The following is a 21,487-nucleotide window of genomic DNA, read 5'->3' on the forward strand; positions in this document are numbered from 1 at the left end:
ATGCTTTTAGAAAAAAATCAATTAATGACACTCTCAGAATTCTCTTCATTAATATACACTCAACTGCTCATCAACACAAAATCTATCCAGACAGTCCTTACAGACAAATAAGCTCAAGACGACTTCCCTGAAGCTCAACCGGAGAATCAGAATAACCAAGAAAACTGATTTACGTTACTTTGAATGTGTGTGACATAGTTGTTTAAACCAGATTACTCTGCTTAAACTTCTTCCCTTGCAACCTGAAACCAGAAAAGCAGTACATATCAAATGGATGGACCCTGATGCTGCTGGTAGTGTGGGGGCAACTTTCTTGACACACCTGAGTACCAACACCACAGTCTACCTGAGAATTGTTGCTGACCAAGTCCACTTCTTTATGACCACAACATACCCATCTTCGATGACTGCTTCCAGCAGGATAACACAACTCGTCACAAAGCTCAAATCATCTCAAAGTGGTTTCTCAAACATGTCAGTGAGTTCACTGCACTTCAGTGCCCTCCACAGATCTCAGTCGAGTAGAGCACTTTTGGAATGTGGTAGAATGAGAGTCTCATCGTGGAGGTGCAGCCAACAGATCTGCAGCAACTGTGTGATAGTATCACATCAATATGGCTGAAATTCTCTGAGGAATGTTTGCAGTGCCTTAGTTCTACTCTGTAGATGGGCCAGTGATCATCAGTTTTATACCATCAGAGATATAAAGAAATTTTGTAAACCTTTTGACTGACCCTAATGTTTCTTTGAGGGTTAAAGTTTGAATTAGATTCGGGTTTAAGTAAGGGCTCGTCACCAATTTGTAACTGTTACAGTTGGGAATTAAAGTGGAGCACTAAATGTATTCAGCCCCACTCTTTAAAAAAAAACTCATAGGCTTGACACTTTCTGTAAAATTATATTTAAGTTTTGTTTTTTAATTTTTTTTAGAGCATGTTTTATGCCAACTTGTCCAAGTATAGAAAATGTTTGGTTGGTGCTAATAGACCATGTTTTTATCTAACTAGTCACAGAACTGGTAACTCTGAAGAAAAGAAGGATACTAAAACTACAAAAGCAGTTTAGGGGAGTTACCCTTGTACTTCATATGGCTGCAACAACTAGTTTTATCCATTGTTGGCTAGCTACACTGAAACAGGAGAATCCACCTGTCAGTGGGAGTTTTGTTAGGGTTTGTAGAACTATAAATGAGGACTGTGTTGGGGAAAGCCTCTTTGGTGCATTTGTGGCTCACTGGAGTCAGACACTGTCCCCTTTGTGTTTGATATTTCCTTGTGGGGATGGGTTGATAGACATAGCACCGCAATCAGCTGGTAGAGCAGAGCTCCACAAAATATGATCACAACTATTTTGTGCAATTTTACAGTGTAATTTAACCCCTAGTTATCACTGTTCAGTTATTCTTTTAACAAACACTTCCAAACTGTTTACAAAAGGTTACTACAAGGAAGTTTCTAAAAAATGTGGAATCAATGTATCTAGAATATCTATGACATCAATGTAGTCAAAAGATAGCAAATCTGCACGCGCACACGCATACACACAGAGTGGAGCAGTCACTTTGGGGAAAACCTAGAAGGAAAAAACAACTTTTAGCTTAAAAACAGAACTTCTAACCCAAATGATCTCAAGCTCAGTCCTGCACTGGTATTCCATACATACGCTGCGAGGTTTGAATTGGACGAGATGAATGGATGCGGAAATGAGTGAAAAACAATTCCTGAGAATTATTAGTGGGACATGAAAAATCCTGTCTGAAGCTCTCAGGAAAAGGGGCCTGTTCAAAACAATTGATAATGAGCTTGACCCTTCTAAGGGTTTGAAATACAGTTCAGTATGGGCAAAGGATGAATGCTGCACGCAAGTGATGCTGACTGACCACAAAAACAGAAGAGACAACATGAGAGAAACAGCAAACAATAAATAATGTAATCCGTTTTACTTAAAGGTGACACAGTTTCAAGCTTTGACAGGCAGGACATTCTTTGATTTTGGAAAAGTGACCTTCAAGTTTCAAACAGGATGTTGGGAAATCAAATTAATTTGTAACAAAGCATTTTGTTTCCTGAAAACACTCAGCACAGAGGCAATGATTGCCATTAGGTTGTGAACTCCATGTAGACAAGGAATCTCATATGTGATGCAAAGAAATTTAAATAAATCTTATTACAAGATAAACCAAAACTTGACAATGTCTCGTCATCATAGGTCATTAGTAGCACATTTGGCACAGAATCTGCACTTGAATACTTAAATTAGTCCATTCAGTCTTTTTATAAACACTTTTCATTCCGTTCATAAATTTCTCATCGTCCGTCAGCGCCTGACGTCAGCCTCACGAATCCACAAATCGCAACAGGGTCCCTGAAGTTGTTGGTATGCTGGAAAGAAAGAAAGCATTCATTAAAATCAGTTGAATGAATCAAGCTGAAAACTTGACTCGAGTTAGGCGGAAAACAAGTCAGACTGTTTTGGACGTTAAAGAAAAGGAACCACACTTCAAGACAGACGTAATTTTAAAGATCAAGAGTTGTTAAAACTGTTTGACAGTAACACGCACACATTAGTGACCATAAAGACTAATAATCTTATTCCATGTCAATAGACCAAATGGGGAAAAAGGAAACCTTTGGGAAAGTAAGGCAGAACATCATCATACAGTCTGTTACCACCAGACACCAAATTTTTCTAGAAAAGTAAGATTGGAAATGTCAGATGATGCCATTTGTTGGTACATCACAAAGAACTTCATCTGATTGGAGTAGTTTCGTGATAATAAAACTACACATTAAATTTAATATGAGGGGATACATTTATAAGAAGTTAACACATGAGAGTCTGTTATAAACTTAAACTCCTGTCTTTGAATTGTTTTTTCTACAGCCCTCTAAATTTGGCCTATATAAGCTATACTAGCAAATTTTTAAGCTAATTATCGCTCAACTGAATGTGACATTATTTTGAAATTCCACATTGCTGAAGTCATAGTACCAGATACTTGACCTAAAAAAAGTTTTGACAGACACAGGTCTAGTCTCCCTGGACTTTTTTTCAGAGAAATCAAAGATGGTGGGATTGGGAATTTTTCTTAAATTTAGTCCAGTTACTGAAATAAGATTGAGAGCAGCTGTATTTAATGCCTTAACAGGTGGCTAAACTGACCTACTAAGATAAAGGTAAGGAAAGGAGGTAAAAAAAAATAAATAAATAAAATCAAATGTTTGCCCATTTTCAGAAGTGATAGCATCCAGTCTTATTACCTCTCTACCAGCTCTGCGCCAACAATGTCATGAATGTGGTATTTCATATGGAATTTCACTTGTGAATTAGTCCGCCGCTCCTCGATTTCTGCCTTTAAGACTTCGCCGTATTTGGACTTCTTAACCATGCTGAGCACTGCTTTACGGCCTAACAGCAAAATGAGAACAAAGACATTAATGGGTGTCGTAACTAAAGGAAATCGCTGTTACAATTCAATCGTGTGAGATTCAACACCAACCTTTTATGAAGTACTTTGTGAATTTGCCAGAGTTGGGAATGGAAAGCCACCAGCTGCCTGCATCCCTCACAGTCAGGACCCCAGACTTAACCAGCTGCCTGTGTGTGGGGAGAAAACAGATTCTGAGTCGATCTTTATCTTTCAGAATGGCCAATTCAGAGGTTAAACATTCAATAATGCCAAGCACAAAGTTATGGAGATTGGTATAAACAGCTTTAATGCCACAGAAAATGTTATTCTCTGCTACCCCTTTAAATGAATTTCAAACTCTTTCAGCCATTGTCAGCAGTGTTGCTTTGCTTTTTATTTATCTAGGAAGTTAAATGTTAAACTATGTCTAAGATAGAAGGTTTGGGAATGATAAAGCTAAATAATAAACGCATGCAATATTTGGGTGTCTTTCATACGTTATCTCAGAGTCTGTGAAGAGAAACTCCTTCAGCATTTTGTCTTTCGTGAAGCTCAGATCTGTGCAAGCGGACACCACTTTCTCCAAGAACCTCTCCACGGTGGCTCTTGTGGTTTTGCCCTCCTCTCCCGCCAGCACTTTGGCCTTGTAGTCAGAAGTAAAAACCAACCCAAAGGCTTCTGCGTCGAACCCGAGCTGGAACATCAGCAGATCTCCTCGTTCACGCATCTTATTCTGTTACCGAGGACAGCAGCAAGTTGTATTTCACATCTGAATCTGCAGAAACGATTACATGTACATTTCTAACACTTAAAATCCACCTTACCACCTCCTTGTCCACCAAAGTCTTGTCACTGTGTATGCTGTAGAGCTGGTGCTTCAGCACAATTTGAGGCAGTGCATCATTGAAGAGCTTTCTGGGAAATAGGGTCATGAGGTACTCCAGACTGGATTTAATGTCAGCTGGTCCTTTTAAAGTGAAGAAATAACAGTGTGAACTTCAAATGAAGAGTTTTTTGATCATATTATTGTAGATTTTTCAGGAGTCACACACCCACCCTCTTCAGCAGCAGTAGCTCCAAATTGTTCTGTGCCATTTCTTCTCTTCTTCAGATTGAAAGCGTCTGAAATCAGAGCCCGTTTCCTGCTCATACCTGAAGGAGAAATTTGCACCTGTTCACTCCAAGATGCTGCTTTCCTCGCTACACAACGCAGAGCCTATTAAGAGAGCTTTAAATGGTCAATCATATCATTATTTCCTACTAATTAAGAACAATGTCCTACAGTCAAGCTCCAATCCTTTGCCAATTTCTGATGAATGAATTATAAGACATAATCTCGTATTTTCCATAAAAGTACCCTTCAGAAAACAGGTTTTGTTAGGTTAAAAACACTACACCGTTAGCCATGCTAACGCTAGCCCGTTTATCAACATTAGACCGAGCTATTTGAACTCGAAAATAATTTTCGTCCTTACCTGATGAATAAACTCAATAATAATGTGTATTTACATCACTTTATTCCCTACCAGAGCCACAAAACAGCCCAACAGCTCCAGGGAACTGCTCCAACTCTTCTTTTCACGGATATTTACAGTGTTTTTAGAGGAAGTGTCGCCGCTACCACCGAGCAGCGGATTGGATGGAAAACTGCACACGGAAGTGGCGTTAGCTTGTTGTTAGCGTGTGAGACTAGTTAGCTGTCCCGCTACAAAAACAAGGCAGCGTTTTTCTAACTCAGCTACTTCTTGGTTTTAATCGGTAAAGATGCAACAAACGTATGTTTGTTGTTCCTATGCCAAGTCTGTTATTTTATTTCCTCTGACATAATATAAACAGGGAACTTCTAACGTTAGCTTAGCAACCTTTGCTCGCTGTGCTGTAAAGAGGTAGGTTATCACTTACTTACGTCTTATTTACTAAAGTACTCTTTAGTTTTCGTAGTGGGGTCAGTAACAGCGGTATTAGGAAACCTCTGTTAATTTTAAACGTGCATTTAATTGAGAAACAGTGCAGACGCACGCCAGACATTACCTGCCTCTTTTCCATTCAACATTCAACACATAAACTGTTATAAGCACATCAGGCGGTTGTAGGTCCAGATATGCTGCATTTAAACTTAAACTAATTCATTGTTTGTGCACAATTTGTTACAGAGAGGAAATAACACATTTCTAATTTTAAATGCAGCACTGTGCAAAAGTCTTCAGCCACCCCATCATGTGTTCATATTTTGGTAGGAAAATGTGGAACCGGTGCAGCGATTTATCAAAACATGTTCAAGCATACAAGAATATAAAGTATATAAGGCAAAAACAACTTTGTACAGTTCTAACGATCTTGAAAGCCAATATTTGGTTTGACCACATTTATTCTTCAACACAGCCTGAACTCTGTTAGCAAAGCTTTCCTGTCATTTCCTTAAGCAGTCTTCAGGAATAGTTTTCCAGGCTTCTTGAAGGACATCCAAAGCTCTTCTTTGGATGTTGGATGCCTTCTTTATCAAGATGATCCCACACTGGTTCAATAATGTTGTAATAACCCTTCCACTGAAGCCATTTCTAAAGAGGTTTCAGTGAACAATAGATGGATCATCTCGCAGTTCCTCTGTCAGGTCTTTTAGGGGTTTTCTGCGAATTCTTAAGGACACTAATTTTTGCCTTAGAACATTTTTTAGGCCTGGCACTTCTTTTGAGACATGAGGAGTAGCTTAAGCCCTTGACACAATATTGTAGGTGGAATTAACTGATAGTGGGAAATGGGAATAGTATTTTTAAAAGTTAGCTAAAGAATATGCAATATATACATTAAACCTAACCTAACTTATCCCTGAAAAAAATTGCACTTAAAGAACAAAAATTCTTAGCAGTTCATTCTGACTCATAAATTCTTTCTGTCCAGCTATGGACCCCCACAGATCCAGCATCAGCTATCACAGCCATCGGTCCTCGTACAAAAGAGAAAGAGACGACAGTGGCAGAAATCCTCGTGAGAATAAACACTTCAGAACGAACACACAGCACCAGTATCGGTCTGAGTCGGCTCTGGGTCAAAACCCTTTGAGCTGCAGGACTTTAAGCACGAGAAGAGAGCTTTATGAAAGAGACTTTCCTGTTTACAAACAGCCTGTGGAAGTGGGATGTTTTTCCCTCGACTCTGAGCGTAGATTCTTCAACGACAGCAGGCAGATGAGGTACTACGTGGAGCCTGACAAGAATCCAAATTTCAACCTGAGGGACGGATACAGGGATCGCTTTATAAAAAGAGACGACAGTGTGAAGGAGAGGCTGGACCATATTCTCCGGTGGATTGTAGCCAATAAATCAAAGATTAACCCAACAGGGGCAGCAGCCTCACCTCGGTAAGTGTAGCTGTGAGGTTCCTGTTTTTATTGTATTTCTCTTCAGGTGATCAAGTAGGTCCCACAGAGAGAGAGAGAGCGATAAACATTATTGATCTCTAACCACAACAACAGTTCCAGGACACGTATTCTTTGATCAACCTCTGCTTTTTCTAGCGCTTTAGATGTCGACTTTGTGACATGGCGGGGCCACCTAACTAAGCTGCTGACCACTCCTTATGAGACAAGGGAAGGCTGGTTGTTAGCAGTCACCAGGTTCAGGGGCACATTTTACATCAGTGAGGTGGAAACGGAATCTGCTCGCAGGGAACGGGAGAACCGCACTGAGAGGCATGAAGAGATGATGTACTGGGGATACAAGTTTGAGCAATACACATGTGCAGGTAGGTGGGTTTATGTAGCAGTAAACAAGTACCTTATTTTTCCTTTTTTTGAAACTTTGGGTACTGATTAAAACTGCCTTACCCACAGCTGATGATTCACAGGCATACCTCATAATCAACTGGTTTTATATTCACAGTCCATTTGTGCCTGGAAAGCACAACATGTGAGATTTCCACTATGGGGAAAAATGCTAATGGTATAATAAAAACCCCCAAACAAAAACAGTACTGTTGCCTCACAAAAAGAAGGTCCAGGTTTGATTTCACCGGCTGTTTTTGTGTGAGCTTTGCATGCCTGTGTGGGTTCTCTCCAGGCACTCTTGTTGGGTAATTGGTGTGGAGTCTGTTTCTGTGTTAATGCTGCAATAGACTGGCAGCCTGTCCAGGTTGTACCTCACCTTTTACCATTTCACACTTGGGTTACGGTTTCTGAAACTGCTAATTTACTGGGATTTTCCCACATAACCATCTCTAGAGTTTACAGAGACTGGTCTGAAAAGAGGAAACATCCAGTCAGTGGCAGTTCTCAGGGTGAAAATTCCTCATTGGTACCAAAGATCAAAGAGAGACTGCTTGGAACTGATAGGAAGGCAAGAGTAACTCAAACAACCACTTAGTACAATCGAGGTAATCAGAAGACCACACCAGGTGCAACTCCTGTCAGCTAAGAAAAGGAAACTGAAGCTATAATTCATCCAAGCTCAACAAAACTGGACAATAGAAGACTAGAAAAATGTTGCCTGGCTGATGATTCTTGATTTGTGCTGCACTGGTAATGGCAGAATTGGGGATAAACAACAGGAAAACACAGATCCATGCTGCTTTGTGTCAGCAGTCCAGGCTGCTGGGTCCCTTACTACCAGTTGAGCAACATTTACATGACACAGCCTGAGTATTGTTGCTGATTATGTTCATCCCTTTATGACCACAGTGCCTATCTTTTGATGGCCGCTTCCAGCAGCTGTCCTTTTAAAAAGTTATCTTCATGTCTTCATGTTCGGGGCGATCGTGGCTCAAGAGTTGGGAGTTCACCTTGTAATCGGAAGGTTGCCGGTTCGAGCGCCGGCTTGGACAGTCTCGGTCGTTGTGACCTTGGGCAAGACACTTCACCCTACTGGTGGTGGTCAGAGGGCCCGGTGGCGCCAGTTTTCGGCAGCTTCGCCTCTGTCAGTGCGCCCCAGGGCGGCTGTGGCTACACTGTAGCTTGCCACCACCAGTGTGTGAATGTGTGTGTGAATGGGTGGATGTCTGGGTGTGTAAAGCGCTTTGGGTCCTTAGGGACTAGTAAAGCGCTATACAAATACAGGCCATTTACCATTTAATTGAAGAACTCGAGTAACAGCAAAGACTCGTAAATGCAGTATGATTGTTGATCTTACCATGATTAACTAAAATTACTACACTCTATAAAAATGTAACGTGATTATTATAATGCCCAACACTGACTTCAAATCATTATTTTTTCTGTACATATCTGTGTGTCCATTATATTAGATATGAAAACTAAACCTAGATCATATAGAGCACAGTGCTTTCAGTGGTAAAGTTTCACCTTTGTATGTCCTGTAGACAATACCCACAGTCTACCTGACCCTGGTGGAGTGGTTAACACCAACGAGGCCTTCTGCACTGTGGTGCAAACTCGGCTCGCTGATCACAGACTGCTGTTCTCCGGCGAGGTGGACTGTCGGGATAAAGATCCCAAAGCTCCAGCTGCTCCTGCCTGTTACGTGGAGCTGAAGACCTCTGCAGAGATCTGCACCCCCAAACAGCGCAGCAACTTCCACAGGTACAGGATAAAGTAAAGCCTCATAATTTTCATGTTATGTGGTTGGCTGGATGGTAACGCTTTTATTTTGGCGCTCCTCAGGTTCAAACTGCTTAAGTGGTGGGCCCAGTCTTTTCTCCCGGGAGTCCCTAGAGTGGTGGCAGGTTTCCGAGATCAGGAAGGTGTCGTTGTTTCCGTGGAGACCTTTCACATTTCTAAGATCTCCCATCTCATCAAGGTAAAGCAATAAATAACTCGTGATTTAAAAACATCTGGCAGCACACCATGAGCACACTTCATGAGCCTTCTGTACATCTTTTAAACAGAACGAGTACAACTGCTGGAAGCCGACAGTATGCATGAACTTTTGCTGCGATTTCCTGTCTTTTGTGAAGCGTGTAGTTACCGAAGACAATCCTAGGTGAGCTATAACAACACTTTTAAAATATTCTGGTTTGGGGTAAATAGATGTTAATCTCTTTCTGTTGTCATTTCAGAGTGGTGTACCTGTTCTCCTGGGATCCCTACAAAGATGTCACCTACTCTGCCCACAGAGACTCTCAGTATTGCTTCCTGCCACACTGGTATGTTGAGGAGATGACGAGAAGTGAAGACTCCCAATATGAGCCTAAAGCATAATTTATACTTCTGCACTGAAGTCTGAAAGCCTGGAGTTGATTCATTCCCTTCCAGTCAATTAGAAGAGGAGGAAACAGGCCAATCACAGTTGTTTTGAGGAAGGGAGGTGCACGTCAGCATAGGTTATTGTAACGTAAGATTTAACCCTACCTATGGCTCTGATAAACTGAATTGCAGAAGTATAAAATCCACCTGAGGCATGGTCACAAATGCATCATTATCCTGATCTGGACATTTAACGTGGCAAACATTTGCATGAGCTCACCAATCACTACTCATCAGTCTTCTGGGGGGATTCTTTTATTTTTTTAAAGCAGCGATGAACTACATTTTATCTGGCATGTAATGATCTAAACAAAACACAATTAAAGAAATCAATATTGTTTCTCAATCTTTTTTATTCCCTGGTTATAACAATAATTTAAAACCCACAAACAGTGTTATGTTTATTTAAACAAAATTAGAAAATCTGTGTTTTGTTTTGTTGTTGTTGTTGTAAATGAGTCAAGATGATATCAAATAAGAACTCGATGTAAACAAAGTTCATTTTGTAAAATATAAAAAGCAAAATTGTAAAGCTTTAATAAAAAAACAAACAGTTGGAGCTGTTTTTCCTAACTGGCAGAGGAGCTGAAATCTGGTAAATGTGTCACTTGGCTAGAGTATTGATAGAACAACAAAAGGTCTAAAGGCTGCGGTGTTAAAGGGAAGCGCCTCTCTTGGTTATAACCAAGACGTAAAGAGAGAAAAACCAGTTTAACAACAGCAGCAGGAGGAGTGGATCAACTGTCAACTGGCATCAAGTTGAAAGGCAGCATTAACTGTCATTTACCACATCAGAGAGAGAAAGTACTGTGACAAATACTGTGAATCACTGCGATCCCCTACTTGCAGGGAACTGATAGAAATAATGGAAGACACCTGTGTGAAAGAAAAAGAGCGCACGTCGAACACTGCGATATTGAAAACAGTAGAAAAAACTCAGTGCATCAAGTGTTTGTGTAGATCAACAGTCACTGAATAACTTACAAACGAGTGACAAAAAAAAGAATTAAACCATCGACAAGCATAAAAATGAAAAAGTGCCAAAACCTGCAGCTCTTTAGAGTGAGACTGGCTTCAAAAGAGTCAAAACCCTGTAACCTTTGATGTTAAAATGCCCAGCTTTACAACAAAAATAAACGTGTTTACAACCTGATACAGTTTCTTTTTGTCTTTATAACCTGTTAGCTCCAGTCATAACTCCACATGGTTGCTTTCTTATATAAACTTTACAAAAGCTCAAAAGTAAAAGATGTGGCTACGCTGACTTACAGGTACGTGCCGACACAGACGTCTGCTCAGCTTAACCAGCTTTTGTAGCATTGGTGTCTTTTGTCGTGTAATAATCTCACCAGTAGTAAACTATCAAAGAAGCTTGTGTTCCAGTCTTGCCACCAAGTCATCCATAAATAGTCACTTCTGGCTCATAAACCCTCCAAAACTTGATAACAACAACATTTTAGCAGCCAAAACCCTAAAATGCAGAGTACAAAGCTAATCAGTGGTTGATAGTGGCTCCATCCATCTTTTATATTCAGTCTATGGGGGAAACAAACCTCTAATTCCTGCAGTGAGGAAATATTATACTCTGAGTGGTTTCATGAACACACAACAGTAAGAATCAGAAGCTACAGCTTTTGCAGTCACAAGATCACAAAACAAGCTAATTTGAGAGAAATTTGTGTGTAGGTGTTAGTTGGTGTACTCCACCACCACCAACATAATGAGGGTGTGTCTTTTGGAAGAATACTGTTTATCCCTTTAAAGGTCCAAAGACTTGAAGAATACATGCTGAGATGCACTGAAGCTGTGGATGCACAACTAAGATTTTAGCTTGTTTTTTTCCTTTAATTTGTCACCCGTCTGTATGTCAGTTCATATAGTTTTTTTTCATAATGCATTACGTTCAGAGGCACTTGGTACCTACAACTACTGCAGCACATATTCACTGTGCTTTTCCCTCAATTTATATTAAATTAATTTCATGAGGTTTCCATCTTGCAGGATTTCACAACTGGATAAATTCACAGTTAAAAACTTAAGTGTATGTAAAGAATGGTCAGGTGGTTTAGATTAAGGCAGCAGTAAACTTATCATCACGTGCAATAAAGCTCAAATGTTAAGATAAAAGTCTTAAATTGAAATACACTTTTTCAAATTCATATGAAAATGTAAATGTAAAGACAAATATCATTCATCTCCTATAGTGAAATATGAAACAACAGCAGACTCATGACAAAAACTGGGACCAGGGGAAAGCAGCTAGTCTGGCCCATTGATTTGAACCAGTAATTTCTTAAAGAGCATGTATATTTCCATGAGAGCTGTATCAGTCTTTCAGTGCAGTCAACATCTCTCAGAAAGAGGCCAAACAGGTGTATTTGTGTGTTCTTTTGCCTAAACTGTTTTTGTTTTTTTTAAATCATCACCTAAGAGAGTTTTATTTTTTAACAGTAGAAAGTTCAGCTCTTTGAAAGGTGTTCTTTTCAAACAGTTACTCAATATAGGACCTGTTTAACTCACCTCACACTAGAAGATATTATACAGCAAACCGAACTAATAAATGATGTCTGTATGTTTTCCTTTGTCACATAAACTCAGTTAACTTTAGTCCCTGCAGGACCATGCTGAACCGAGAGAAATGCACCAGTGGAGAGGATGTGTTTGCACAGATGTTCGCAGTTAAAGGTTAACAATAGCAATAATTAAACCCCTCTCTGGTTATGTTATATAATTTGGGGATGGAATAGGAATGTGGGGCTCCCAAGGCACCATTGTGGGCTCATATTATCGTGCCTATGCGACGGAAACAATTCATAATGTTAGTAACAGCATCAGCAGGCTTTAAAACCTACTGAGGATGAGTGCACTGATGGTTTGCTGTGTTCAGGTAGCCGTCTTCAGTGCTTCAGTTTCTTGTTCATGCCCATGATTCTGAAGGTCACTGCAGCGATCTTCTCATACACAACAAACATGAGGGCAGCCGTCAGTACCGTCTGTAGCAGCTTGGCCTCCAGGCCTTTGTACAAACCGAGGGCGCCGTGCTTCCTGCGATAAACACGGGTATACAACTATGACCACTGCTACATATTCACACATGTGCTTGTTGTGAGTCGAGTGAGTAGATAGTGTAATTTTAGAGATGCTGCACTCACTTGATCCGGTCCATGAGCAGGAACAAAATGTTAGAAAGGCTCCCCATCACACCACCACCCTTGGCGTCACTTTTATACTGGCCAAACTGATAAAAAAGCATAAAACAAGTGATGCATGTGTAGTAAAGATTCAATATCATTTACCAGTCATGCATATTGGCTATGAGTGTTTGACGGTAATAACCATATAAAGACGGTCTGGTTTCTTTAAATTTTTCTATAAATACACACTCACCGGCCACTTTGTTAAACCGGTTCATCTGCTGATCAATAGAAATATCTAATCATCCAATCACATTGCAGCAACCCAGCTAATTTAGTGATATAGTGAAGTTGCTGCTGAGCATCAGAATGGGAAAGAAATGTGATTTAAATGAATGAAGCATGGATTTTAGTACCCGGCGTTCTTATCTACTGGGACCGGATCTGAAATGTTTCCCCTAATAAAGTTTCTGGGGAGTGTACACAAAATTAAGTCAAATTTACAGAATGTTGTGTCCCAGACTCAGCCAGGAGTTCCACTTTAGTTTTTAGTTTTTGAGGAAACATAATTTTGTCCCGTGTAAGACTGTTAAAAGGGAGTTTTTCCTTCCCACTGTCGCCAAAGTGCTTGCTCATAGGGGGTCATATGATATGATTGTTGGGTTTTTCTCTGTATTTAATATTGTGCTATCTACTGTACAATATAAAGCGCCTTGAGGCGACTTTTGTTGTGATTTGGCGCTATATAAATAAAATTGAATTGAATTGAATTGATAGATGGCTTTTGGCACACATAAAATTACAGATACAATTTGTAGTTGTTTTTGTCTGTTCACTGAATTTTCTGTCATTGCAAAAATGTTGAACTTCATCAGCCTAATCTTTGAAAAACAGAATACATGAATGACATTTTCTGTATTAGAGTATTTACCCTCAGTATGGCCTGAACTGTTTGCAGAGGATACGTGGCAGTGGTAGCGATGGCCTTGGCAATGGCGCCAATGAGAAAAATCTTTGCTGAGGATATCTGTGGTAAAAGATGAAATTTCACAGGTCAGATGACTGATCGCTAAACAGGGTCCCTCCTGATCACAGCCCTTCAGCTATGTAATGACAGGATGCTGACTGATTAGCTTCAATAATGCAATATTGTATACATAACTTGCTCTCTTCTTACCTTCCTCCCTCCTCTGCCTGCCTTCCTCTTCATGGCCTCATAAATCATGAACTGCACAGCAGGGTTGAGTACGAGGACGAGAGAGGGCAAAGTGCCGTTCCACAGAGTTCCCACCCCCTCGTTGGCTATGATCTGTGAGAAAGCATCTGAAAGAGAAGCAGTGAGGTTTGAAAATCACACAGACACAAGACAAGCACGTCAGAAGTTTTGACCTGTTTAACAGATATGAAGCACGCACCAAATATGCCTCTATAGTGAGTCTGGTGGAGGTCTTCGTTTCTGAACTTTACCCCCTGCATCTTCAGTCGAGTGTTGACCACCCACATGGGAGTGGTCAGGATCACATTCACCACTCCTACATGAACAAGAGATATTCAAGTTTCTTGAATCCACAAACCAGAGGATAATATCACCATCTTTTGCATACAGTCTGTGGGATACATACATGCAAACGTTTCACACACAAATCCAGGATTCATCCATTCAATCCAGACATCTGTCACACAGTCACTCCCTCCATTTTTGAAAAGTTTGCCTTTTGTGCTACAGGCTTCTCTATTAATTGGACACCTTGGATCCATTTAAGTCTGTCAGACAATTTCCATCAGGTCAGTACTTACCTGACACAATTCCAATGAGCAAGTCTTTCCCAGGACTGGACTGGCCTGGACCAGATGCAATCAGCTTCTTCAGCGAGTTAAACGTGTAGAAGTAGACAAAATTGGAGCAGCAAAGGCTGGAGATAACTGGGAACCAACCTCTGTACAGTGACAGACTGGGAGAGGTAGTGAAGAGGCATTTGAGTAGTGAGTTTTCAGTCATGTGGCCAAAACATCATCCTAAACCATGGATTAGATTACAGCTGCAGCTACCAATTATTTTCATTAACTGTTTATGTCTGTGATTACCTTGTTTTGGTTCATAACATTTGGTTAAATTATAAATGTGGTCAAATAAGAGTAAAACAAGGCTTAACTTGTGTAATTTCTAACCAGAAGCCTAAGTGATTTTAAATTCCCAAACTATACGTACAAGCCTTCTTCCTTTGCTATCTCAGCCAGAATGACTGGAGTTGAGTTCGACTTTCTCTTCTCATCCACTGAAAAACAAACACAAATATGCCAGAAATCATGTAATGAGTCTCTGGACAATGATTTGACACACAAAGATCAGTTTAACTGCGTTATCTCAGCTTGTGGAATGTAAAAGAGTGGAAGCAGAAAGGCATGACACCTTTTTATGTCTTATATAGAGCTGAACATGAGCGTGCTTTGCAATTAAAAAAAGACACGTGAAACAACATAAACAGAAATGGATTGTTTATGAGGTAAAATAAAAAACTACATTTATCAGTGCGCTACTCTTTGGGATGCAGTTACGGTTGCTCTATAATGACCCCAGCGTTAAACTCTTTCAACTCTGCAGCTTATCAGGTAACCTCTGTCCAAGATGATAAAGCCCCTCAGCTCACCCTGGAGTCTGCTTTTGGCCGTGTCCAGAGGAAAGAAGACGGTCATAGCTGTCACACTCCCCTAAAAAGACAACGCACTGCAACATTAACATCCATACTGACACCTGAAAACACAACATCTAACACCATTGTTCAGCTTAAAGTGGTTTCTTCAACACCATGCTATCCTGCTATTAGAAAGATAATACCCCAACCCCCATAAAAAAATAAATAAATAAGAAACAAAGCTACTCACCATTGCACCTGCCACAGCATGAACCAGCGTCTCATAGGATAGGAGGCCGACAGCCGAGCCACCGTTGTCGGACATCTCTGCAGGCTCTCCCCGGTCCAACCACACAAGCTAAACACCGGGAAGTAACTGCCGTGAACCCGATGGAAGATGTCCGGGTTTTCCGAACAGTGGAAACGTTTTAAACAATAATTATTCACAACTTCATGTTATAGGAAGCTGAAAAGCGACAAGAAACAGAAACCAAAGAAGAGAGAGGAAAACTGTCAGATTGGGTTCACTCTCTTCTGGTCGGGGGGATAGTTCCTCCCAAGATGCCGCTGATTGGACAGTTTCTTCTTCTTCTTTTGTTGACTCTTCTGCCGGTTCTGTTTCTTCTTCTTCTGTTTTTGGTAAACCATTAACTTTAGCATATAATTTATTAGCCACCTACTGGACTGGAAGGAGAAGTGGTGCAAAAACTATATGGGATTTTACAGCCCTTATTTGCGGCAGGTCACCACAGCATGTGTGATTTTCCAGATTTTTTCTGACACACCCCCAAAGGGACAGACTTAGATATCATAATCATCTAGATATGACAACACACGATCTAAGAGACTTACATTAATGCTTTTTTAGTACACTTATGTAAAATACATATACTCAAATGCTGGACTGTATCTGGGCTTGTACGCATACACTTCTGTTTCATGTTACTTCACATCAACAGTTTCTCCAATTCATTTCATGGAGACATTTCTCTTTTTAATGCTAAGCTCTAAGGATGAGCTCCCATGATGAATATAACATCTTGTAATAAAACTATCCTGCAATATTATTTTGAACCTAAACAAATAGCAAAATTAGAACATGTGACTAATCAGCCGTTTTTTAAAAAGTAAAGAAAACAATTGAATTGCATGTATAAAAAAAATGAACGTGTACCTTGATTAAATATATTCATCTTGCTAAAACAGTTTACAAACAAAACAATAAATGAATTTATCAAGAAAATAGATTAACACATGATTTAAATAATCACAAGCTGTTTGCAATAATTAATAATAAAAAATACTTTATTTTTCCTGTTTTTTTATTACATTTGATACTTTAAGTATAGTGTGTTATTTTTACTTTTGCTGTAATTAATGACCCAATCAAGCATGTCTGCCAAGATTTTAACAATATCTAATTAGATTAGATGGATAAATAGATATATAAATAGAATAGAGCAATACTTTGTTAATAATAGCTTTACTCATGTATTATACTTAACCTCCTAGGACCTGGCGTCCACATATGTGGACATCACATTTTGGGTTATATAGACCAAAATACTGAATTTTGCTCTGCAAAGGCCTGATATCCACTTCTGAGGACATTATACTGCTACTGTTCTATCAAAATTTTAAACGAATATCCTCATATGTGGCTCTTATTTTTCTTAAAGACAAAAATAAGGTAAAAAAAAAAATCTGGTAATTCTTTTTACATTCATCGGGCCCCAATATGCCCAAATATCAAAGAGAAATTAAAAATGCATGCTGAGGTTAAGACAGTTTTTAGGTATAAACGCTTTAAGTTAAAAAGTTGAATGTTCCAAGTTTTAAGTTGATTCAAGGTAACAGAGGGAGTTGATGTCGCTTTTTACTCTTTTAAATACTTTTCTACAAATTACAGAATAAAAATGTATCATAAAAAACATCAGCTTACAAATGTTGATGAAAAATTTAGAGTTCTAACAAGCTAAAACCTGAAACTAGAAACAACAGATAATGTTCCATTTTCATTTTACTGGTCATTCTAATCCACAACAATATATTATTCTTTCATAAAGATTGTTTTTGTCTTCAAACCTGTGAAGAAACAGTGATTACAGCAGAAACTCCTGCTGTGTGTGAACACACGTTTTCTGGGTGAAATCGCAGTAAGGGATTTTTTATAGTGTTGAGGAAATGGGGCGGCTCACAGCAGTGAAGCGAACTTTGCTTTTGTTTTATGGCCCCGAGCTGCTGGTGCGTTGACGCCCAGTCATTGCTTTGTTTGCTTGGGTCTGCAGTCGCTTCTGCTCATCTGACGTTAGCCAGGGGGGGCGCAGAGAAACCTAGATTTTTATTTTTCTCCAAGCTTTTCCCTTCTTACCAGAGATGTCTAGGTACCACAAAGCAGCGATTGATGGATACGTGGAACTCTTGAAGGAGGCCACGGTGAAGGACCTGAACACGCCGGATGAGGATGGCATGACTCCCACCATACTGGCTGCTTTTCATGGACATATCAGTGCTCTTCAGCTCATATGCAGCAGAAAGTAAGCTTTCCATCGCCTGTCCTTCATCTCACATCTTACACTGAGACAAAAACACAGAACTACCTGAGAATATGAGTTCTCTTCAAGTGTTTTCTTCAGGCTGTGTAATTTTTCTGTCATTTATAAAGAAAACATGCAGTTAGACATAAATCTTTACATTTAAATACATTATATTTTATAAAACCAAATAAGATTAAGATCTACAGTGGAACCAGGAACAGTGCTCACAGAGCAATGGTTGACCAGCATGAAATAAAGTGTGTTTTATGCTTTCTCATACGTACTTTGTTTGTTTTTGGCACTTCATCTGGATTTTTTCCACAGCTATTGTTCACTCCATTTTAATGAGCTAAGACTTGATTTCCCATTAGCTGAGCCAAAAGTTTAACCAGCCCAATCCCTCCCACAAAAACAAAAGAGCTGTTCATCCAGGCCGTGCCACCACCACCACCACTACTCCACATGTACCTCCGTCCCTCTTTCACTACAACCAAGACCATACAAAATCTGGCACAGTGCTCTTACAGACTTTTGAGATTCAGAGAATACATAAGATTTATTTAATTTTATTTATATTTCAATGGGCATAAAGCGTGTCTTGTCTACGTGGCCAGGATTATCTAAACCATTTCCTCTTTGGTCATTACGCAGCATGAACTGGGATTTATGACAAGGTGTAGCAGTCACACAGCAATCAAAACTTGACAGGGGGGCAGCAGTAAAAGGACTTTAATTCTTAATAGCTCACCAATTAACTTCACCCATCTTTAATTTGTCATATGCTAGATTTGGATGTGGATCTATTCTCTGTTTTAATTTTATTTCCTGGACTGATCCTGGACTGACATTTTTTAAATGTCATTTTTTATCATTTTATTATTTTCCTTAAATTCATGACAAACTACTATGCATGGAGTTTGGTATAAATCAGGAATACAGAATAGCCAAATAATGAAAATATCATCACTAATGATAAAAAATCTTGTGTGTGTTCGTGTTGTACAGAGGAGATCCCAACAGGAGTGACATCTGGGGAAACACACCCCTGCACCATGCAGCAGCTAACGGCCACATGCACATCCTCAGCTTCCTGGTCAACTTCGGCGCCAACCTTTTTGCTCTGGACAATGAATTCCACACGCCAATGGATGTCGCCGCTTCACGCGACCACATGGAGTGCGTGCGCTTCCTCGACGCTGCTGCAGCAAAGCAGACCAATCAAAATCCAAAAAAGGTTGCCAATCTGAAGAAAGAGGCCGAAAAAGAGGCAGAGAAACGCGTGAAACTCTGCGAGAAGGTGAAGAAAAAACACAAGAGCAAAATGGATAGAATGCAGCGTGGAAGCAACTCCGGCTCCTTTTCAGATGCAGGAACCGCATCGTCACTGTCAAACGATGGCACCATCACGGGCGTCAATGAACAGTTTTCCAAGCTCATCACTGACGATAAAGTTGGCTCTATTAAAGGCACACTCCTGAAGAAGTTTGGGAAGAAGGACAAAGGCACGCTGCAGAGGTCAGAAGGAAGTGGGAACGTTATTTTCCTCAAACCAGAGAGCGGATCTGAGAACCCAGAGTTTGTGGACGTCTTCAACGAGCAGGACGAGAACATGTTAGAAGAAATGGACAGCTTCGGAGATGACGACGATGATGGAGGCCAAGTGAAACAATCCATCTTCAATCGGCCCGGCCTTGGAGGCCTGATGTTCAGGAAGAAGATGGGGCTAGACTCTGACGACATCCCCAGCAGTGCCAATGAAAGCCTTGGTTACCTCGTTCAAAGCGAGCCGTTTGAGGCAGACGAAGACACCTCTGGCTTGATGACGGGTGACAACGCACTGCCGTGGGAACAGGAAGATCTGGGACTGGATGATGATGAAGATGAGGAAACCTCTCCTTTGGATGTGTTCCTGTCCTCTATCTCCTTGCCAGATTTTACGCCCGCATTCAACAGAGAGCACCTTGACTTGGAGGCACTCATGCTTTGCTCTGACGAAGACCTCAAAGGGATCCGCATCCAGCTCGGACCCAGGAAGAAGATCTTGGAAGCTGTTGCTCGCAGAAGAAAGGCCCTGGAAAATGCAGGCATCATGAAGGACAGCTCCTTGTGATCTGAAACAAAAACTGTTATTTATCCTCCAAATTTAAAATAAGCCTTTTGTCAGTTCGATTTCTGTATAAAACAAACACGATTCAGCAAACTAGTGTCCTAGAAAAATTCCAACATTTCTAATGGATTGAACTTTATTGATCATATTATGACAATATGTTCTGTGTATACCTGTTATATCAAGTTAAAAGTGGCATGGCAGCATCAACCAACACTATCAATAATATCTTATACGTCTGGTTTTAAAACAAGAGAAGAAAAGGATAATTATGGGGGGAAAAAAATAAAGAATAATAAATAATAAAGTGTTGGTATTGACCTGCTGGCTGACTTTCTCCACATATGAGGTGATATGCCACACACACAGATGATTTGCTTGTGCAGCTGTATGTTTTATTGTAATCATGTCGACCTCAGATAACACACCTGTTAAATAAACAAAAGGCGCATGCGCGATAGTCTCTCCAGTTTAATATTTCCAAATGGATTAAAAAATTTCCCTGACAGGAACAACAGCTGCTACGAACACAACAAAAAAGAGAGGAAAACAAGCACAGGAGCCACTAAATGACTCACAGCAAACACAAGCAGGCAGGCTAAAACTGGTGAACTAGTAAACACAATGGAGTGACCTGAATAGAATAGAATAGAATAGAATAGAATAGTCCTTTAATTGTCCCACAAGGGGAAATTTGGTTGTAACAGCAGCACAGAAAAAAACAAAAACAAAAAAACCCACATATACAAACAGACCAGGACACAGGACATTGAACAGAAACACACACAATTTTTTACATATTTACATCATGGATAATAGTTACCAAAACAGAGTACTGTACAGTTATCAAAGTTAAAGTACAGATAAGTGGCAAACCCAGGTTGTAGTGTGCAAACGGAGCAGGATACTGAAAGATGTTTAAATAGTTAAGAATATTTAAAATAATTAGAAAAGTACAGATTGTGTATTGTACCTGTGCATTAAAAAGTAGACATGTAACTTACAATAAGTTAGTATATATAAATTGAGAAAAAGTAATGTGCAAGTTATAAAAGTAGTATTTGTTCGGCTGATTAGTGCAAGTTACAGCGCTGATGTAAACATCTATGTTTGTTGGGAGCAGTTTTGATTGTACAGTCTGACAGCTGCAGGGAGGAAGGACCTCCGGAAACGCTCCTTCATGCATCTAAGATGCAGCAGTCTGTCACTGCTGACCAGTGAGTGTGTATACAAAGAGCACTGATTAAAGTACATGAAATATTTAGGAGGAGGTGAAAAAAGGGACACACACACACACACACACACACACACACGCACACACACACACACACACACACACACGAAAATGACGTGATATTATTCACGAGAGATGATTTTGACATGTTTCACAGATTGTAGGCCAGTAAGTCATTTGCAACAGTTTGCTTACACTTTTTTAGAAAATACCGGAAATCATCTTTTTTGGCAAACGATC

At 40.0% G+C, this 21,487-nt stretch overlaps 4 protein-coding genes across 6 annotated transcripts; 2 read left to right on the plus strand and 2 right to left on the minus strand.

Moving 5' to 3' along the window:
- Window positions 1–1,934: 1,934 nt before the first annotated feature.
- Window positions 1,935–5,014, minus strand: LOC134626213 (inactive serine/threonine-protein kinase 19-like). Of its 3 annotated transcripts, none has more exons than XM_063471804.1 (7): window positions 4,936–5,014; window positions 4,466–4,561; window positions 4,234–4,376; window positions 3,907–4,142; window positions 3,500–3,597; window positions 3,261–3,408; window positions 1,935–2,381 (listed from the first exon to the last, which is right to left on the minus strand). In XM_063471804.1, the coding sequence occupies exons 2-7, from the start codon at window positions 4,557–4,559 to the stop codon at window positions 2,336–2,338; spliced, it is 765 nt and encodes a 254-aa protein (XP_063327874.1). In that variant the 5' UTR covers window positions 4,560–4,561; window positions 4,936–5,014; the 3' UTR covers window positions 1,935–2,335. The 3 variants fall into 3 exon arrangements, with proteins under 3 accessions (XP_063327874.1, XP_063327872.1, XP_063327873.1); XM_063471802.1 differs by having other exon boundaries at window positions 4,885–5,006; XM_063471803.1 differs by having other exon boundaries at window positions 4,466–4,625; window positions 4,885–5,006.
- Window positions 5,015–5,049: 35 nt separating this feature from the next.
- On the plus strand, window positions 5,050–9,557 carry dxo (decapping exoribonuclease). Its single transcript, XM_063471800.1, has 7 exons — window positions 5,050–5,295; window positions 6,308–6,767; window positions 6,924–7,150; window positions 8,720–8,939; window positions 9,021–9,156; window positions 9,245–9,339; window positions 9,416–9,557. The coding sequence occupies exons 2-7, from the start codon at window positions 6,310–6,312 to the stop codon at window positions 9,555–9,557; spliced, it is 1,278 nt and encodes a 425-aa protein (XP_063327870.1). The 5' UTR covers window positions 5,050–5,295; window positions 6,308–6,309.
- Window positions 9,558–12,498: 2,941 nt separating this feature from the next.
- slc25a17l (solute carrier family 25 member 17-like) lies at window positions 12,499–15,913 on the minus strand. The gene is made up of 9 exons (XM_063471801.1): window positions 15,620–15,913; window positions 15,385–15,445; window positions 14,946–15,012; window positions 14,534–14,688; window positions 14,152–14,268; window positions 13,914–14,059; window positions 13,668–13,763; window positions 12,755–12,840; window positions 12,499–12,647 (listed from the first exon to the last, which is right to left on the minus strand). Exons 1-9 carry the CDS (start codon window positions 15,692–15,694, stop codon window positions 12,500–12,502), a joined length of 951 nt encoding a protein of 316 aa, XP_063327871.1. The 5' UTR covers window positions 15,695–15,913; the 3' UTR covers window position 12,499.
- Window positions 15,914–17,604: 1,691 nt separating this feature from the next.
- On the plus strand, window positions 17,605–20,925 carry anks4b (ankyrin repeat and sterile alpha motif domain containing 4B). Its single transcript, XM_063471808.1, has 2 exons — window positions 17,605–17,906; window positions 18,912–20,925. Exons 1-2 carry the CDS (start codon window positions 17,746–17,748, stop codon window positions 20,014–20,016), a joined length of 1,266 nt encoding a protein of 421 aa, XP_063327878.1. The 5' UTR covers window positions 17,605–17,745; the 3' UTR covers window positions 20,017–20,925.
- The last annotated feature ends 562 nt before the right edge of the window (window positions 20,926–21,487 follow it).

This window comes from Pelmatolapia mariae, linkage group LG4 (assembly GCF_036321145.2).
Source record: "Pelmatolapia mariae isolate MD_Pm_ZW linkage group LG4, Pm_UMD_F_2, whole genome shotgun sequence".
NCBI lineage: Eukaryota > Metazoa > Chordata > Actinopteri > Cichliformes > Cichlidae > Pelmatolapia > Pelmatolapia mariae.

What these genes read in the sequence shown, in the direction of transcription:
- slc25a17l (XM_063471801.1), bottom strand. Translation starts at nt 15,694, where the DNA reads ATGTCCGACAACGGTGGCTCGGCTGTCGGCCTCCTATCCTATGAGACG. An exon ending in GGCCAAAAGCAGACTCCAGG is followed by an intron (nt 15,013 to 15,384) that starts GTGAGCTGAGGG and finishes TTTGTTTTTCAG; the next exon opens with TGGATGAGAAGAGAAAGTCG. An exon ending in ATAGCAAAGGAAGAAGGCTT is followed by an intron (nt 14,689 to 14,945) that starts GTACGTATAGTT and finishes TACCTCTCCCAG; the next exon opens with TCTGTCACTGTACAGAGGTT.
- LOC134626213 (XM_063471804.1), bottom strand. Translation starts at nt 4,559, where the DNA reads ATGAGCAGGAAACGGGCTCTGATTTCAGACGCTTTCAATCTGAAGAAG. An exon ending in AGCTACTGCTGCTGAAGAGG is followed by an intron (nt 4,377 to 4,465) that starts GTGGGTGTGTGA and finishes TCACTTTAAAAG; the next exon opens with GACCAGCTGACATTAAATCC. An exon ending in GGCGCAGAGCTGGTAGAGAG is followed by an intron (nt 2,382 to 3,260) that starts GTAATAAGACTG and finishes CTTTCTTTCCAG; the next exon opens with CATACCAACAACTTCAGGGA.
- dxo (XM_063471800.1), top strand. Translation starts at nt 6,310, where the DNA reads ATGGACCCCCACAGATCCAGCATCAGCTATCACAGCCATCGGTCCTCG. An exon ending in TGAGCAATACACATGTGCAG is followed by an intron (nt 7,151 to 8,719) that starts GTAGGTGGGTTT and finishes TATGTCCTGTAG; the next exon opens with ACAATACCCACAGTCTACCT. An exon ending in GTTACCGAAGACAATCCTAG is followed by an intron (nt 9,340 to 9,415) that starts GTGAGCTATAAC and finishes TTGTCATTTCAG; the next exon opens with AGTGGTGTACCTGTTCTCCT.
- anks4b (XM_063471808.1), top strand. Translation starts at nt 17,746, where the DNA reads ATGTCTAGGTACCACAAAGCAGCGATTGATGGATACGTGGAACTCTTG. An exon ending in CAGCTCATATGCAGCAGAAA is followed by an intron (nt 17,907 to 18,911) that starts GTAAGCTTTCCA and finishes CGTGTTGTACAG; the next exon opens with AGGAGATCCCAACAGGAGTG.